This window comes from Micropterus dolomieu, linkage group LG21 (genome assembly GCF_021292245.1).
Source record: "Micropterus dolomieu isolate WLL.071019.BEF.003 ecotype Adirondacks linkage group LG21, ASM2129224v1, whole genome shotgun sequence".
Taxonomy (NCBI): Eukaryota; Metazoa; Chordata; class Actinopteri; order Centrarchiformes; family Centrarchidae; genus Micropterus; species Micropterus dolomieu.
Window position 1 is genome coordinate 17,860,174 of NC_060170.1, and position 19,262 is coordinate 17,879,435.

The following is a 19,262-nucleotide window of genomic DNA, read 5'->3' on the forward strand; positions in this document are numbered from 1 at the left end:
TGTATATCAATGAGATCTGGTGCTACACTGTCTGAAGAGACATCATTACATAGATCTCCAGTACACTGCTCAATCTGCTATATCCCAGTGCTGCTCTGCATCTCAGTAAACAGACATAACATTAGGGAAATGCTATACCATGCACTGCATATGGTGGTAATGTACTGTAAAACTGTAGGGATACTTTATAGAAATTTGATAATGAGGGAGGATGACTTTAAAGGTATCTTGAGAGCAGATTTAATGTTTCCTTTTTATGGTTTATGGTATTAAAAGCAAGCCATTATACCTGTAAGGTGCCACTCTGTCTGCATCCACTCAGTGGTTTAGTTTTATATCCCTTTTGATGTAAGGGCATCTTACTGACTGATTCATGAAATTCACTTCTAATGGATACAATAGATCTCAATTCAGAAAAGGTGATTAGATTGTACAGTTGCAATTAATGCTTTGCCAAACCGTTTGACATAGTTGTTTTATTAATTTTTTACCACTGTCACACACCTCTCTAACTGACAGATATTTTCAAGAGAATTCATTCAAACGATTCTTTTGCACTTTTCATGACCGTAATTGCCTGTTGGCATGCCTGACCTGTCAGGTTGACACCAGACATACCGAGTCACATTCTCACATCTTTTTAATGAGTCTGTGTTATGATGCGGTCTCTAATTGTCCTGTTGGCAAAAGAACAATGACATTTAAAAAAAGTTATGAGCCACCCAGCCAGCCAGCCAGTCAGTCAGCCAGCCAGTCAGCCTTCCCATCTCACCCTGCTGTGACCCTGGCTGTGTGAGCGTACAGATTAGTGTGCGTGAGAGCAGGAAAACTCGGGCTTGAAGCCAGACACTTGTCATTTTGGCCAGAATGACTTCTATATATCAAATTGAAGCTATCGATGAAACCAGTTATCCTGTATCAAAAAAACATTACTACAATCAGGACCAAAATTGAATTGGACAATAAAACCTCAAAGTTAAGTAAGTTTTTAGAGGGAAACACGAGGGTCTGTAAAATTTGTGTGCACAAGATGTGAATCTATACAATTTATCAGGGAGAATAACAAATGGAGCCGGAGAAGATGTAAGAGACAGAGAAAGAGAAGTAAATGCGTGGGCATGAAAGAGTCCTCTTTCGTTTTTTTCCTTTAAAAAAAGCTGAAATCACCTGATCACTGACAGTCCATGTTAGTATTGTTTTCCTACTCACTAATCAATCAAATGGAAAAACAAACCCAGCCTTTTGAAAATAGAGTTCAAGCCATCTTTGCACCACTCTGCTGGAACATGTGAATGACGGTGAGGGAGAAAATAGGCCTGCATGAGAAGTAATCAGCGCAGCCCACTATGATAGTGACAGCAGGTTAAGAAGCGGATGGGGAGGGAAAGCTCTGCTTCTATGCCAGAGAAAATGAAAGCAGCTGGAGGTACACGCTGTGCGCACTACTCAGTCATATATGCTTTTTATCAAGAGTGTTTTAGTGTGTGTGTGTGTGTGTGTGAGAGAGAGAGAGAGAAAGAGAGAGGGGGAACGGGACACAGCAGGAGAGGAATGCAGTCATGGCTGTAAAGTGGGTGTGAAAACAGCCATGTTGCCTGACTTCCAAGCTGACCTCCCCACCCCTTCTCCCATGTTAGTAGAGAGTGTCCTCAGTTTGTGTGTGTGTGTGTGTGTGTGCGCGCGCGCGTCGCAAAAAAATGCTTGAGAAAATTTGTGTATACGTGATAGCAGGCGATTGTGCCATGGTAGTGGTGTGTGTGTGTGGTTGCAACGTGAGTGCCCTTCTGAGTCCTGTGTTTACAATAGTCCACGGGAAGAGGTCAAGAGGATTATCTTAAAATATTAGCTGCCCTCTCACCCCTCCCTCCCTCCTTCTGTCTTCTCTCTCCTTTTTTCTCTCTCCTCCTGTATCCTTGATGGCAAACAGCAGCACCTGTTGTGCACACACACACACACACACACACACACACACACACACACAGTGGGCATGCATTTGCATCAAAATGCATTTGATGTTCTTGATTTTATGAGGATAAAAACACTGATGTAACATTTGACATTTAATTTACTATTTATATTTCACCTTTTATGTGATAGTTAATTTCTGACAAGAAATAAAGAAAATACAAAAAAAAACTTCACTTACCTCTTTGGAATCATCAGCTTTTAGGTTTCTATGCCTATATTTTGACTGGTTTAATATTTCAACTCCCACTCCTTTGTGCTTGCATGCTCTTGCAATTTGCTACTGCAGCTACACATTTTTCTACTTCTACTTTGACTGTGTGGTTGTTCTACATGACATATGTGCAGAAGAGGAACTTTTAAATACCTAACTTCATGAAAAACATATTTGCCATAGCTATACCTCACTTTTCAAACTCACGCACACAAATAGGCTACCTAAAAAAAACATGTGCACGGATTATTCCACCTAACAGACTTATCATTTTTAAACACGCCATAAGGCCACCGGTCACTATAAATTCACCCCAGATTTTCTGCACATTGTATCGGCATGAATTCATGCTACATTTATTTTCGTTAGGGATTTCCCACCTGAATTTAGGCCTGCGGCTCATTTTCTAAAGTTTCATAAATCCTCCTTGTGAGCACTTGTCTGATTTAAGGCGACGACAGACAGGTTTACACTGGCGCACTCTAACTTGGATTTGTCCCCGGCTCAGCCGCTCAGCTATCCCGGCTGCTCGCCACTGCGGGGCGTCTGGGCGCTGGAGCGGCGCCTTGAACCCTTTCGGTCTGCTCCCCGCAACAGGCTGCCCCATCACATCTACCCAGAGCCCCGCATGGCCATCATCTCTCAGCTTTATACCATCACAAAGAGGTTTGTGAATCGGTGGAACAGTCTAATTTTAACATGTTCCTTATTTCTTTATTAGCCTACAGTATTTATTAGGCTATCTTTGGAACTATAATTTAGATTTTTTTTTAAATTAGGCTATGTTAATGTCCAGTCAATATTAGACTTCCCTGTTATTACAAAAAAAGTACATTTGAACTGAGAGAGTAACTGGAGTCCATGGTCTTTGCTCCGCCGTGTCCGTTTGCATGTAATTAAATAGCACCGTGCGCACTTGACAGCGTATGTAAGAGCGGTCCCTGTCCTGTGCACCTCTTTCCCCCGTCCCCTTCCAGCTCTACCGCTCGGTAATTGAATTAGTTCGGTTTTAGGGTGGGAGGGGCTTGGCTTTGTTCGAGTGACGCCCATTCAAATAATTTCAAACCAATGGGACTATCCCCCGCTCCGCCGTAACCAAACCCACTCTCTCAGTCGGCGTCTGGAGCTGCCTGCCTTTGCTCTCACCTTCCTGCGTGTCCCGGCGTTTTTAGCCCAAGCACACGAAAAAGAGGAAGACTACACAGCACGCACATGGAAGAGTGCGCGATTTTTTTCATTGCTGCACGTCGCGCGATGGCTTATATATGAAGAGGACACTTTGGGATGCGGACATAAACAAGCGTCTCCACAGAGAGAAGCGCATGAGAAAACGCAACGCTGTCCGTCCTCTCTCCGACACCGAGAAGGACTCCTCCCCACCTCGGCCGTGACACCTCCGGTACATCGCCCTGAAAGGATAACAGTCTTTTTTATGCTGGACACGAAACACCGAGTCTAGCATTACCATCCATCTGCCGCTGACTGACTGTATGGCTTTAAAAAGTTGCCTGGAGAACATGGACATCTGACGTGCGCCACACGCCGTCATTGGACACATTGAGCCTCTCTCTCTCTTTTCTCCATCACCTCTTGGACTGACTAATCCCCCGCGCTTTGGGTTTGGAGTAAGAAGAAGAGTTCAGCAGTTGTTATTTTTGCCTCGACACCGGCTACATCCAGTAGCTCCCTGCATAAGTGGAACATTATCACACCACTGAAGACACTGCCTGTTGTGCTGCGCATTTGCGTACGTTGCTCTCACTGTGTGTGTGCATTGGTGGGAGAAATATTTTGTCAGCCCCACCACGCATTTGTCAGAGCTGACATCCCGCATAAAATAAAGCCCATGATTCATCGGGACCCTCGACCTGCATCAGAGAGAAAACAGTGACGCGTTGGTTTTGTAACTTTCCATTTCCATCAACCTGAACAAGTGTCATCTCAAGTGTCCCCTTGAATGGTGACATCCTCGCTATTCCAGGTTTCTATGTTGTGCTCATTTGTATTTGTTCAGCATTCACAAGCCGCGCCAGTAACACACGGCCACATGTGAATGAGCCTCATCACCTGTCCCGGTTGAAGCGCCCGTACAACTCGACTAACTGACTGACCAACACTGAAGAGGAATACGTGCCGAAGTTTTGCTGTAGTGATGCTGCAAATGGAAATGGTCATCTTCATCTGCCTGGTGCTGTTGATGTGTGTATTTAGCCAGGAGCCCAGTTCCAAAGTGGTGGCCGACCGCTACGCCGTCTTCTGGAACCGAACCAACGCCAAGTAAGTGGCCCCACACCGGGCAGGTTTACCGCTAAGAGTCGGCGATGTTCCGTCTCCTCGCATCTGCATGAACCGCGGGGCTTACAGGTTTGCTGGTCCACATCGGTGTTTCTTCCGCAGTGAGGGCATTATGCCAGTAACTGTAGGTACAAGACTATAGCCGAGCATAGGAGCGTAAAAACCTACTGTATCTTATTTGTAATACGTGGCTGCTCATTAACAGCGCGTCCTCAGAGGGAACCAGATTAAAACCGTGCGTAATAAGGCCTGGACATAGCATTCGTTCCCTGGTGTTACATCGCTTTACCCGCTGTCAATATTGCCCAGATTAATCGTTTCATCGTGAATAATTCAGCTTGAACCCCCAGGGTCAGAGCTGTGAAAGGCTAAATAACCTGGAGTATTATCTTGTGTTGTTTCTCTGTCCGGCGGACTCAGGCGGGGTATTTGCACGACCCCACTGGACACATCCACACCAGTGTCTGACCAGTCTCAACTAGGTTAAATACCAAATAATCAGCACAGATCCAAGTCCATTAAACGTGACCATTCATTTACTCACTCCAGAATAAGTTAATTGCCTTGCCTTGAAAACTTAACTTTCTGACGTACGCACAGACTTAAACTGTGTAGTGAGAAGGACAGCTTTTGTAGGTGCCTCTGTTCTGTGTTTAGGGAATTTACTGAGTGGCTTCATCACTAACTAGCGATAATAAATGTCTGCAGTGAGAGCGTAAAGTGTCAGTCAATAATAAACAGCTCCTTCACGAAATTCAGTACAGTTACTATAATTCAATTTATGGGCTTACAGTGTTCTCAGCAAACCTAAAAGCAGTGCTTTGTGAATATTATAAAGGCACCATGGCAGACAAATAAAATGACAAACTAATTTGAGTAATTTGAGTAACAAAGACACACATCAGAGTGTGTTCATGGCTCTTTAGAGCTCCCTTTTGTAAATTATTAATATTTAAAATAGTAATTGAATCAGTTGAGCAAAATATTTTTTATTCATTTTGATTCAGTTTTTCTTGTGCAGCATTATAATGTTGACATTTGAAAAAAGCACACTACTATAATGTAAAAAAATCCAATGAAATTTGGTCTGGACGTTTTTAAAGCTTTTAGAGAACAAATAGATTTACTTGCTAAAAATTAAAATCTAAACAATACAAATATATTCTGGAACATAAAACCCACTATAACTTGATTATATAAAATTGTGAAAGGGTTTTTATTCCACTAAGTGTATAGTGATGGCTGTACGGTATGGAAGCCATCAACTTTCCTATTCAAAACTTTTGAAAACTTTGACTGTATCTAAAATGGACAATATTCTTCACATTTTGTTTCTGATATTCTTTTGCATATTACTGAGCAGGAATGGCTGCTCTTTCATAAGTTCAGAGGCACAAGTCATGTCCTGGCCTAATGTCTCAAAATAAACACATTCAAACAGTTAATTTAAATATTGTCAAGTGTTTCAGGTATAAAACGTGTGCGTTTCACTTTTCATTTAAAGAACAATTGTGTGTTCAACACTGTTAGAAGTGAAATGAGGATTTTATGTGCTGTGAATTCAGATGGGCCACATGAGAGCAAAGTCAGTGAAGTTAAAATAAAAGTTTCTCCAGAAACCTGGAGTCAAAACCCCTCTCTGCTCAGACAGCCTCGAGTCAACATCAGCGTTCAATGTACATGTTTGTCGAGACAGCGTTTCCCACTAAAAGTCCCTTACGGAGTTGGACTGTACAAGCTTGTTCCGGGCTTATTAAGTCTAAACACTGGTGGTGGAGTTTACAGAGATCTTTCACTCAACTGCCAACGGCACTTAGTATTTGTTGAATAAAATCCTCAGCTTACCCTCCAAGTGCGCACAAAGCCATTAATAGCATATGCTGAATATGTTACACAACTATTTATATTCAGTTTGAAGTTTTGGAAAACATGATTTATTGCTTGAAACAATTAGTGGTCAGGGGTACAAACGGAGGGCTGACTATAAGCCCTCTCCTGAAGTCTGGGCCTGTCTAGCAGGGTGCGTAGATTCTCGGCCTGATATACCATAGACCATGACTGTTGCGGTCTAGGTCTTTACTCTGACTGTTTATTTATGGGCCGCTTTCTTCAACAGAGGCAAACACAATTTTGAGTTGAATCTTGATTTCTGCTGTTGATAGACATACTTTCATTAGACAGTACGTTTTTTTTTTTTTTTTTTTTTTTTTTTCCATCAAAAAAAGTTTTGACTTGACTGGCCGCTCAGTTAACTTGATATCTTCCAGATGTGCTGACAAGATTTCTCAGTTTCTCAGGTGAAGGGGAATTAGGAAAGGAAAGTAAATCTACTGTTAATCTCACATCTGACACACTAACGCTGAAAGATAGAGGGGAGAAAACAAGAACTTTGTGATCCACTTGGCTGCATGCATGCTGTGCCTTTTACTCTCTTTTGAGTCCCAAGTAAAAATCTGAGAAGTAGATAGCTTCCTGAGCCTCATGCGTTTCTAAAGCTCTGACTTGCCGGAGGAAAGGAAACAGGTTTTCACAGAGGCTGTAATGCTGCTAACACCAGTCACTCCGTTCTACTTACTCTAAATAGAGTTTGTTTGACTCTCCCTGCAGGGCTGAGGCAGGAAGCCAGAAAGGTAACATAACAGGAGGAGAGGGAGAGATAGCAAACTTGTCTTATTGATGACTCAGTTAATAAATATTGAGTCCCTTTCTTCATGCATTACTGTAGAGCGCTGGTGTGGCACTGTAACGTAACTTGCCTGCGTCTTCCTTTGTTCTGAGGCTTCACAGTCACACCGAAAGTACGGCTGCTCCAAGAATTTACTGTGTGAAAGCTCCATGCGCACAAGCTGCCACATTTGAGCCGATGTTACTTCATGATAGCAATAAATTAAAACTAATAATGTAATTTGTCATACATAACGTTAGCAGGTAACTTAAAGGATCATTTCAGTGTTTTTTTTATCTTCTTCTAGTTTCACTCTATCTCTTTACATTCTTTCTTGTTTGTGTCTGAACACAGTCATTCAGGGCTTGTTTTACTACCTCCAGAAAAAGCCATTTATTGCCATTCATTTTTGTACCTAATGGAAAATGCAGCTTCCACAGACTTGAAAATTGCCCTAGCAAGATAATCCATCACTCTAAAGCTATAGTTTGAGTTTGGTTTTGTCACAAAATTTTAATTAATTGTGCTCAAGTCGGATGTTTCATATAAGTATGTGCAATATGTTAACACTCTGCTTACTTACTTAACGACCTGAAATGGGCTGAAAAATCTGCACGTGGAAATGCCAACTAAAAACTGTTTTACTTTTTTTTTTTTTGCGAGATGTCTAACTACAATTCATGTAGTATTTAAAAAGTGACCGGAAGAAAGGAAAATATATTTAATTGTCTCATTACACGTGGTATATATTGCAATATGACTTAAGAATGTGTCATGATGTAGACAAAAACAAGTAAAAGGGATAGAAAGGAGTCACGTATGCTATTTAAGTCACTAGTAGCCAAAACACATTGATGTAGAAACTTTTACAGCATAGACTTTTTTGTGGCTTTGAATGGGGATTTTCAGATAAGGACATTTGTGTGTTTTTGTGTTTAAATAGAACCTTTTTTTGGCAAAAATGTTTTTGCAGTTCAGAATTTCCTATATTTGGCTTTCGAGCAGCAAGCAATTGGTGGACTGGTGTGGAATTTTATATTAGTTTAGTCATAATTGTAATTTGTGTTAGCGGTGCCATGGCCGTTTGTGCTGGGTGTTTGTCTTATTGGTGACTAGGGTAGGGGCTGAGGGGATTTCCATGCTGTTCTGTTGGCTTCAGTTCACTGTTGTGTATCACAACTCCAGCATGAGACCGCAAACTTGCTAACTGTATTCTTTTTCTAACTAGTTCTACTTCTTCTCTGTTTGCTTCTCCTTTGTTTACCTATCTCCATCTTTTTCTTTAACACATCCACACTTTCTCTTTTAGTTCCTTGTTTGTGGTTTAGATTTTCTTAGAGTTCTTCTCTTGGTACCTTAATTTTCACGTTCAGCGGTTTTCCTATCAAAAAGTTATTTTGGTGGGACAGTTTAGAGAAGTGTCTTGAAGTTTTATCCTAAGAGTTCCTTCAGCTTGAAATAACTTAAAATACAGGGACGATTCTCTCTATGGATTCGACCCTCGGCTATTTCGCTGACTGTCTTTGCTTGTGAGTATTTATTCTAATGAGGGGATTGGACAGACAGTGGCTTTAATGATGTCTCAGCTGTTATACCGATGAGACGGCCCTTCCCTTTCTTTCTCCCCCTCTGCCCTTTCTTCATCCCCATATCCCTCCTCGCCTTTCTCCCACGTTGCCTCTCAGCACTCTGCCTCTCCCTGTCTCTTTCTCTCTCTCTCTCACTTCCTCTCCCTTCCTCCCTCTCTCTCTCTCTCTTTCCTTGCGGGGCACAGAAAATGAATGAATACAATTAGATATTTCGGGAGTCCCTCCACGGTTGATGGTGGAGAAAGACGCGCAGAGGTCAGTTACACTCTGTGAGGAGCTCAGGGAGCGGTCACACACATACGGCGAGGAATAACGAAGCAGAAAGTTGGTCTGTGAATGACAAACTAGTAACTAGAACTCTCCTTGAAGTGGAGGGTGATATTAACATAAACAGTTTGATGCGGTTGTGGTCATGCAAATTGCTCAAGGTGATTTGTATTTTGCTACATAATTTGTAGCTCAACAAACAGCCTGGAAAGCATTTCTCTAACGTGCTGCCTTGTGTTGTAGTTTTTACATTTTTATTCTTACAATGTACTGTAACTGGAGGCCTACATGCAGCAGTTGTGTCGCTGGTGTCAAAGACAACTTTCTTTTGTTGCACTCACGTCTGGCTCGTCTTTCTCTGTGCATGTTTTTGTGTTTGAGCGTGTGTGTGTGTGTCTGCATGCAAAGTACAGAATGAGCCATAAGGTCATATAGGGATTGGTTACTCGCCTTCAGACTCATAGATACCAGAATAATGACATTTTCTCCCTTGGACTTCTCCTTACCTGTCACAGACCAGTGGGGACATGAATAATTGTCTTGTCAATCTGTACTTGTATGTATGTTTGTGTGCTAATGCTGACTGTACGCTAACAAAGGCGAGGTGATGAGTCATTCCATACAGCCATGTGTCTCACAGATGTGAAAATTATACATCATAATAATGACTTTTATTCATTATAAAGATTCTGAAAATCTCTCATTTTTAAAAGTTTATATTGCTCAAGTGGGTAGTATTTGACCCCACGCTAGTCTCTCCTGTCCCCTTATAATTTTTATACCGATTCACTCTGCTCTGGCTCTAGTTCTCTCACTCTGTCTCTCTGTCTGACGGCTGATTAGTTCTCATTAATGACTCCTTGCTCTGTCATTCTTTTATGCTTGTGGCACTGGCAAGCACAAACACCAACCGAGCTGCAGGGACAACGAGTGGACACAAAGGGAGCGAGCCAGAGGATGTTGAAAAATAAACACAGGTCCTGACGAAGAACCAGCAAACTGCAGCGATGCTGTTGTTGCGATGTAATACTTCTATTAGTTTTAAATGGCTGTGACTCTGTGTTTTCTCACCAGACCTGTAAATGCACTTTCCATTTGAATTAGATTTTTTTTTTCCTATTAACTAGAAAATGAGCCCAGCAGGCAGTAGTCAATGCTTAGTCAATGTGCTTGGCAGAGCAGCTGTTCTTCAGCGCGCAGTGGAAGAGGGGGAGGACTCTTGGCCGTGACCCTTGTGGACTTGCTATGCGGCGGACAGAAGCAGCCCTGTTGCCGGGGGTGCCTGGTGGTCAGGCTGTAGTCTTGGATATGCTAATCCTACTGAAGTAAAAGCAGCCTACTACTGGATAGAAAAAAAACATTTCCAACATTCTTTATATATATATATATACACACACAACTATATAATTTGTAAAATTTTTTATGTAAAAATAATAAAAATTTAAAATGTTTTATGTAAAAATAATAAATTTGTTCTTAAAAAGTGGTGGGTGTTTTAGTTAGTTTTAGTGAATAAATAGATTGAAATGTTATGTTTTTTTAAAATATGCCTTGCCTAACTTTTGAACAATCAGATATGTTTTTTGACCTTAATTCTGGTGATTTGTTTACCCGAACACAACATTAAAAAAAACTGTGTTTGCTAATGATTACATAAATATTACTGAGCCTGACAAGTGTTGACAGTGTTCAGTTGGTACTAAGAGCCTTAAAAAATACCACCGTCAATTCAAATGTTAGGTTATTCACCAAAAAGCGGACGGGATCTCTTATTAATATGACAGAAATGGACGATACTGGATGGCAGCTTCAGTTCAGTTGTACATTTTCCCCTCCCTTGCCTGGGGAACCAGATTTTAATGTCCAGGTTTTTGTTTTCAGAGTAATCACTCCAAGGTCAGACAGAGTGCTGAAACACTGCTATCAGCTGAGCGATCTGTCTTTTAGCTCTCATTCAACCCCTGGCTTTCAGGGGAACGCTCCGTATAGCTCTACTTGGAAACAATAAAGTATTAACCAGCTTATGCAACACCCACATGTGCAAAGCTCAATGTGAGACTTGCATTAAAAAGAATGTTTCCCTCTTTTGCTTGTTGGTTGCCTTTACACTATATGCATGTGTTTGTTTATTCAGGTGCTCATTTTTCTTTATCCCTGGTCTCACTGTGTCAGTTTCAGTCAAAATTTCAAAGTTACGGAAAGTTTTTCCTCCCCAACTGTTTCTTTATTAAGTTACTTTGTGCCACCCCAGAGCAGCTGTGGAAACAAATCTGGCAGTCTACAGGTGTATTTTTTACCATGAGCAGATTTGTCGTTAATATGAACATAGTAGACAAAAAAGATAAAACTATTATGCTGTCGGTATAATTCCGCTCCCATCTCAGAAAATTTTAAGACCCCAAAAAGTAGTGATTCACAGGAATATTGAACTGCTGCAGGTCCAAAACGTCACTCCTGGAATGTTATTATTGTGTAGTAGAAGTCCTCGTTTGTCTCTGAAAATGGCGCTACCATATCCTTCTTCAGCTCCTCTGCTCTCCTCTGTAAGATGGAGGCTTAGAAGCAGCTGTTACTGTAGTAACGCTTGGTTGATCTATCACCCCTGACCAGAAAGGGGCGCTACTGAGAGAGGTCTGACAGCCTCTTGTGCCCTCTGCTCTCAGCCTAAAGCATTTGAAGTGTACAGTTAGGGTGCAAGCTATACATACGTTTGCTTGATTCAAACCAGCTTTCTGCTTTGGTTGATTTGACCTCGTTAAACTCATTTACTGTCAACTCACATTGTATTTACGGGAACCACACCAGCATGTAAAGGCCAAAACGACTGATGGTTTCCAAAAAAATGTTTCTCTTTCTGTCACCGTTCACTATTCAGCTGGAAAATGTGACGGAAACGATTGAGACTGTTCGGTTTTTGCCAGACACATTTTCCACAGATAATTCCTTTCATGGTAGGCTGGCTTCGGACCTTAGACTGCCGTTTTCCTTATTTAACTTGGGGGGCTACGGGGGAGTGAATGGATGTTTTTCTAGCTGGGAGGCAGTGTGGAGAATAGATCCCAGAAGAGAACACATCTCCAGCTTGTGAATAAAGACCTAATTGACGGGTTGTAGCCAGTTGTAAATGACTCATGAGGTAATTCATCTTTATAGGCAGACTGAGAAACATACAGAGGAACTGTACAATGCTTTCCCTTTGGAATTCAGATCTACTTGGTTTATTTATAAACGTTTATATCCCCAAATAGAAACTATAGAAACCATAAAGTGCTGCTTTTAGCCAGATATGGTCTTATCACCTTCTCACCTGTGAGTAGTGAGTGTCCTTCAATGTCTTACACAGCTTCTCGTGTTTTTGTGTGGTGTTTCTTTGTTTGCGTTGGCACAGTCATGGAAAGGTGAAGTGTGTCGGGTGAAAGGACTAAGGCCTTGTTTTTAATATGAACACCTCTTTGGAAAGTTCTCACAGCTGCGTCAATTTTCCACTGACATAAATATAAATAAACAAAAAATCAAACAATGTTGCTTTCACTTTGTTCAGGCTACCGTTGTGGCGGGATGTGCCAATAATAAGCTAGCTGCATTAGCCTGTTTGAATTGACAGTAGAGAAAAATACTAGCAGCCAATGCCCTCCACCCCACCCAATGCTGGGTTGTGAGACTGAAAGACAGCCATTGTTCTCCTCTCTCTGTCCACTCTACATAGCCAGGGCTGAGAGTAATGCATGCGCTTTAAACGGAGGGAGAAAAAAGAGGGAGGGCAAAGGAGAGGAGTGAGGGAGAATGGAGTGAATGGCGAGGGGAAAGGGAGAGTGCACAGCTGAAGATGTAGTACGCTTTCGGACAGAAAAAGGGAGGAGAGGAGGACTATAATGTGAGTGCCAGACACGAGGGGAGAGGCATGTAGCAGCCAGGGGAGACACAGTGTGTGGAAAAGAAGAGGTGGCAGTTTCCCTCATTTCCAACTCGCCTTATCCATCCTCTCTCATCTGCCTCCCTCCGCACCATCCAGCTCATCAGCCCCCTCCCCTCCGTGCCTGTCCTTGCCAAGGATTTAAAGATGCATGGGGCTCGCTGGCTCTCTGTCTGTCTCCCCGGTGGTGACCATGGTTATTTGGTTGGTGGTGGTTCTCCAGGGGACAGACTCTGGGTCTTCACCCTGAGGAGGTGTCGTATTTGCGGTCTGGGTTTCGTGACACTGAGGTTATTTTCTACAGAGACGGGATTAAGCCCGCTCAGGTTTAGACCCCTGCTTTGTTTCCCCTGACACTGAAGAGTCCCACACACAGGGCTGTGTTTACTTGGGGGTTGGTGCTGCGGTACTAAGTTGCATCTTGGTCTTAACTACTGTGACACACTGCACACTGTGTCCTTGAAAGTGTGTTTTCCAATGGCATGCATGTATCACAGTCAGAATACCAGGGTGTGTGTAATGTTGCGGCTTAATGGAGGGTTTCATTCCAAAATGCTATATATCTGCTGTGGAGACAAATTGGTACAATAAGAATGAGCTGTTTCTGTCCTCAGTAGTAGATCTACTTTGGAAGCGAAGGTCATAAAATGATGTGTTCCTTTCATTCTGATGAATAATGTGGATAATTATGCATGATTGTAATTCAAATGGTGGATATCTCATTTTGTAACAAACCAATTCGTCTTCGACTCAGCTCGTCTCTGTAGCTGCATCCATTTTAAAGGAGTGTATCCGTTGGAATTTTGGGGTCTAATAAGGCTAAGTGGGATTTTAACCAAAATTGAAATGCAAAATTAAGATCTTGGGATCTATCACACTGTAAATTAAAAATAAAGTCTCACGTCAAAATTTGAAATCAGCTAAACTGAACTTCAGCAACTACTTTGGCACGAAGCGCTCTGTTATACATCTACTCCCCTGGCTCCAAGACTTTTATTAGACAACAGATGCTTGTCTGATCTGAGCTCTAAGAAGAGCCTGGAATCAAACAGATAACAAATCATGTTTAAAAATGTATAACACAGAACTGAATCTGATGTCTTCAGTTGAATGTGGGTTTGATGTTAAGATGAGCGAGTGTTTTGTGTTTGTGGGTTATCCATTTCTGTGTGTTTGCTGGCATCTCATACGCACACACGAGTGTAGTTGTTTGTGCGCATGCGTGAGTGTGGGTGCGTGCGTGCGTGCGTGGTTATCCTGAACTGACCTCTGTATCGCGGCCTGCTTTAATGAAGCAGCAGAAACACACACCCTTTACTACAGCAGAGCACAGCACTATTCCTGACCCAATTCTCTGAGCCTGCTCCTCTGAGAGCTGCTTGATAGTTTTCCCATTTTGTGAAGTTGCATTGTGTGTATGCGTGCATGTGCATTTCAGTCTTTGTTTGCGTGTGGTGGTTGGTATTCCTGTGCAAAACTGTACTGAGTGTGTTTTTTTTTTTCCCTTGAAGGGAAAGCGATTGATCCCCGGAATGTGTGATAAATCCCATCTTCACCCTCGCCTCTCATCTGAGCCTGGCTTTGACTGGTCTGGCTTACTCCAAACATTATCCCACATAACCAAATATGACACCCTAAAACACACACACACACACACACACACACACACACACACACACACACACACACACACACACACACACACACACACACACACACACACACACACACACTCTGGTTTGGAAGGACAGTTCATTATTTCTTTAGTGAGGTTCAAGTTGCAGTAGATGTGGTATTTATTCTGCTTGTTTATTTTCTGCCTCTAAATCAGCGAGCAGCGAGCCTTAGAGTGCAACAGCCTTTGAACCGCAGCCTATCCCATGACTGCAGTCCTGGGTATTAACCCAGAGCCACTGAGAGGCTTAAAAAGCCATCAGCTCATTGTCCAGAGACACAAAAAACCCCTTCCTCTAACCCCCCTCCATCTTTCTCTTCTCTTTTCCTCCTTCCCTCCTTTCTTAAGAATGCCTTGAGCTGGCCTCTGCTGGCATTCATATTAATCAGTTTTAAGGGTCTAATGAGATAAGTGAGACTTAAGGGGAGTCCCCAAAGTGGCCTAAGCCCTACGGATAAACAGAGGTGATGAGCGCTGCCTATGGTTACATCCTAAGGAGTGTGTGTGTGTGTTTCTTTTCTCAGCATAGTCATGCATACAAAGGTTTTTAAGGTCCTTAATCACACTGTTGAGCTTTGAAAACCAAAACATCGCCTAACTAGATTTATTGAAGAGACAATCATTACCTTGCTTCATAAATGCTGGTGATGCTGGTGATGGTGAAATGGTTTGATAGACTTGTTAGGCGGTTGAGAAGTTGGTGCATCCGTGAATTTGAACATCAGGTCTTTTCCACAAACTTCCTCCTTTGTCCTCTTTCTCTTTCCCGTCCTCCCTTCCTCTCCTCTCTGGTCTTTGGAAACACCAGATCTTTAACTGAACTGTCCTTGTCCTTGGCTGTAGAAGTTCTGCTGAGGTGACCCAGCAAGCCCACTGTCAGCATTAGGCTTAATGTTGTGGCTGCAGCACTTAACTGTCAGTCTCCTACACTCTCTTTCTCTTTCCCCCTGTTTTCTTTTCTTTTAATCTTTTTTTAAAAACATGCACCACCCTAACCCCCTCCCCATTTCTACTTAAGCTCTCAACCCCAAGACAGAGAGACAGAGCTACACAGTGCGTGTGTGAGTGTGTGTGATGAAACATGGCGACCAAACCAAGAGAAATGTGGCACCAGGCATACACAAAGCCGTAAATATGGCTTTGAATCAGTTATTGATTTGAATTGTTTCGAATTTGAGAAATTAAAAAGTAGCATTAATTAATCAACAGTGATTAAAGCTACTCAGCAAGGATAACCTTCATAGGCAAACTAAATAATCTATAATTAGTAATAATCTGCCCATAATTCACAATGAGTTTTGACAGGAACAATGAAGTCAGACATTAAAGAATACCTGTTTGCTTAAAAATGACATTGGAAAAGTTAATGTTTTTGTAATTTTTTTAATTGTTTAATTTTTTTTTCATCCTATGAAAAACATTCCTGCTTCAGACAAAATATAACATAATAGTTGGTAACATCTACATTAGAACTACTGGCGTAGCTGTGAGGCGGGACAAGTCCTCAGAGAGTTCAGTTTCACCTGCTGTTCTGTTCCTCAGGGCCGCAGGACTCCACGACCGGAGACATTCCAGCCAGGATTAGAGCGTGCATGGCGGAAGCACAAATAAGATGGAGTGACGGGGCTTCTTTTCAGAAACGACATGGTGTTTGGCCTGGCAGTTTTGAGGTCATTTGCCTTTTGACATTTTTAACATTTTGCGCAAAATTTACTTTCATAATTTGTGGTTCCTCCGAGCAACACAACTGTGAAATCAAAAATGAAATCGTTAACACGTATAAGAAAACTAACTTTACAATTTACAATTAAAAAAAATATATATATTTAACATTTAACAACTAAAAATTACCATTGTATTACAAAAAACTAGTAGCTGCTATTTTATAATTTATGTATAGAGAAATTTGCTAAATTGTGTTAGTATTTGATATTTTTTGGTTTTGCTTTTACTTAAAAATAATTATACGTAGCTGTTGACAAAATACCATCATACAGTAAAATCCAATCCAATACAAAAGCCCTCTAATGAATTTTATTTATTTATTAAATTTTTACCATACCATTGTTTTTTTTCACCCCATGTATTCCTTGTCAGATATTATTCAGATATATTCCTTTTACTCTCTGATTTCAAGTACATTTTTTCTTCAAATAGATATTCATTAATATATATCTTTCCCTAGTCAAATTTATTGGCTTTGAAACTTCACCTGTTTAAAAATTTTAAATTTCACTTCGCTATAGGAAATGCAAACTTGCCTTCTGTTCATTATACCTTTTATGGAAAAGCCTGACAATTTGCAGATGTTTTTGTGGTATTATTTTGTATGAGGTACAGAGTTAAAGTAGATTATTAGCCTGTGGGAAAAGAGATGCATCATATTTCTTGTATTGGATTAGAGTGCGTGCTTGGCTTTGGGTGGAGTGATGAAATATTCATTACTGTTTGTGATCTCTAAGAAGAGTAGTACTTGCAAACCTTAGCACGCAATTCATGAAAAATGAAGTCAAGGTAGACATATTTTGAACATGAAGGTGATGGAAGGTTGTCTGCTAGTCTGGTTCATATGACCTTAACCAAAAACATTCATGACGGCTGGCACCACTGGACACATTTCCTCTATGGGAGTTTGTTTTCTTGTCTGCTCTCAGGATAAAAAAAATAAAAAATCACATTTTGTTTTGTTTGTAACTTATTTGTACTCCTCATAAGTTGTTTAAATAGATGAACAACATAAATACATTGATGCACTTTTTTGAAGATTGGCTCTGGATTCCCAGAGTCTTGTTAACAGATTGACAGGTGTCAGTCGCCAGGTCCGTGACAGTGTCAGACTTGTCAATCTGTGAGCAACGTCAGATTCAAAGCTGCTTTAATAATGCAGTGCAGCCACACTTTATTTATGTCCTCTCCAGCTCTCCATCCTCTCCTTTCTCTGGGATATAGAGAGCTGTCCTTACATTAAGGCCAGGTCAGATTGCGTCGGGCATGTACATTAGCAGCAAAGCCATCCTGCCTGTATCACTGGTAAGAGGAACATGGCACGAAGATGGCTGAATTATTCACACTCATAATCGGCCTTTATGTCCTGCTGCCAAGCCTGGCCCCACTGTTATTCTAGTGCATAATTGATAGTGCTCAGAAGTGGAAAAGTTAGAATAGCAGAAGTAATGCGAAGTGAAAGTGTAGTCAGGCAGCACAAGAAGGGAAGAGGGGGATTGGTGAGGTAGTGAGGGAGATAGAGGTGGGCCCCTATAGGACTTTTTACACTGAGCTTGTGTTAGCCTTTACGGGGCTTAGCCCCAGCTAGCGTGAGGATCGCGTGTGTAGGCCAGCCAGACTAGTCTGGGGGCGGGGGTTAGAGGGGGATGAAAGGAGGTGGGAGGGAAAGGAGATGGGGATCCAGAGTAACAAGGCCTGACGCTGAGCCGACCCAGAATGTGGTCTGTCTGTCCCCCAAAGTTACTCTTGGCCCACTCTGTGGGCAAATATGAAATCAAATTGAATTTGATTATGGAATGAAAAAGTGCATTTCTGTTTTTCACATTTTTGGATAGCAGTGTTCGCAACTCAGCTGTTATCAGCATAGGAGATTTGTACTCATGGGTTTGGTTTTTGTTTGGACCTAATCTAGCAAGTTTTTTCAATACTTGCTTACGCACGTAGGTAAGAAGCATTGACATAACTAGGGCTGTACATATCGATTATTTTTCAAGTCGATTAATCTAACAATTATTTTTTTGATTAGTCGATTAATCTAACGACTAATTTTGTTTATTCTAAAGAAAGAAAAGTTGTCTATTACTCGATTAACATACCAATTTATTCAAAATAAATATCAAAAACATGTCTAATCAATAAATCTATATTTTATTCAATCATTCGGATGAAGCACATTAGAATAATGACAATAGCAGCAAATCTTAAATGAATCAAATTTCCACGTCACTGCTGTGTTGTGATAATAACAATAACAGACATTAATTAGGCTACTTTACTTAAAACTTTAAATGTTTCTGACATGGATTCATTTCAATATTTAGTAATGTAGTATGATAATCAAATGTATTTCTGAAAGGACTCACAGACTGTCCAGACCGTCACAGGTCGTCTGTAATTAGATTCAGCTGTTTTCTTGCTCATACGTGGCCGTTAAATAAACAGAAAATATGAAACAGCCGATCGTTACATGACTCGCGGTGTAACGTTACGTTACCATGACAGCAGCGGGGCAGAAATTACTTTTAACTTGAAGGCAATAAACATTTTAGCAGACTACGTGTCCTCATGCTGATAATGTGCTGTACTTGTGTGGCGACAGAAAGTAAACACGATTTGCGGTTCTGCCGTCTAGACAAAGTGCTCTGGGATAGGCTACTTTCGCTTCACGTATTTGTGGACAGCAGTTGTGCTGCAGTGAAGCTGTTTCCAGTTCAGAGAGCTCACGGAGCAGCACATTGTTGAGTGTCTGTCTGAAATACTCCAACGTTTAGACGGTCGAAGGCGCGGTCTTGTAGCTGGAGCTTGTCTGGGATAATCCCACACCGGATGCAGCGACGAGTCGACGCACGTAATGCACATTGACTTATTTATGTAATCGATTACGTCGACGAATCGCCCCAGCCCTAGACATAACATTACAACCATGCAATACAATAGGCTCTTTTCCAACTATA

The 19,262-nt window shown here is 41.5% G+C and overlaps 1 protein-coding gene across 2 annotated transcripts in view; it reads left to right on the forward strand.

Moving 5' to 3' along the window:
- The first annotated feature begins 3,292 nt into the window (after positions 1–3,292).
- Positions 3,293–19,262, forward strand: part of efna5b (ephrin-A5b) — a 91,203-nt gene continuing 75,233 nt past the window's right edge. For both annotated transcript variants that reach the window (XM_046034955.1, XM_046034957.1), the window contains exon 1: positions 3,293–4,456. In XM_046034955.1, coding sequence (XP_045890911.1) covers positions 4,332–4,456 — 125 coding nt within the window. In that variant the 5' untranslated portion in view covers positions 3,293–4,331. The remainder of the gene's footprint in view (positions 4,457–19,262) is intronic.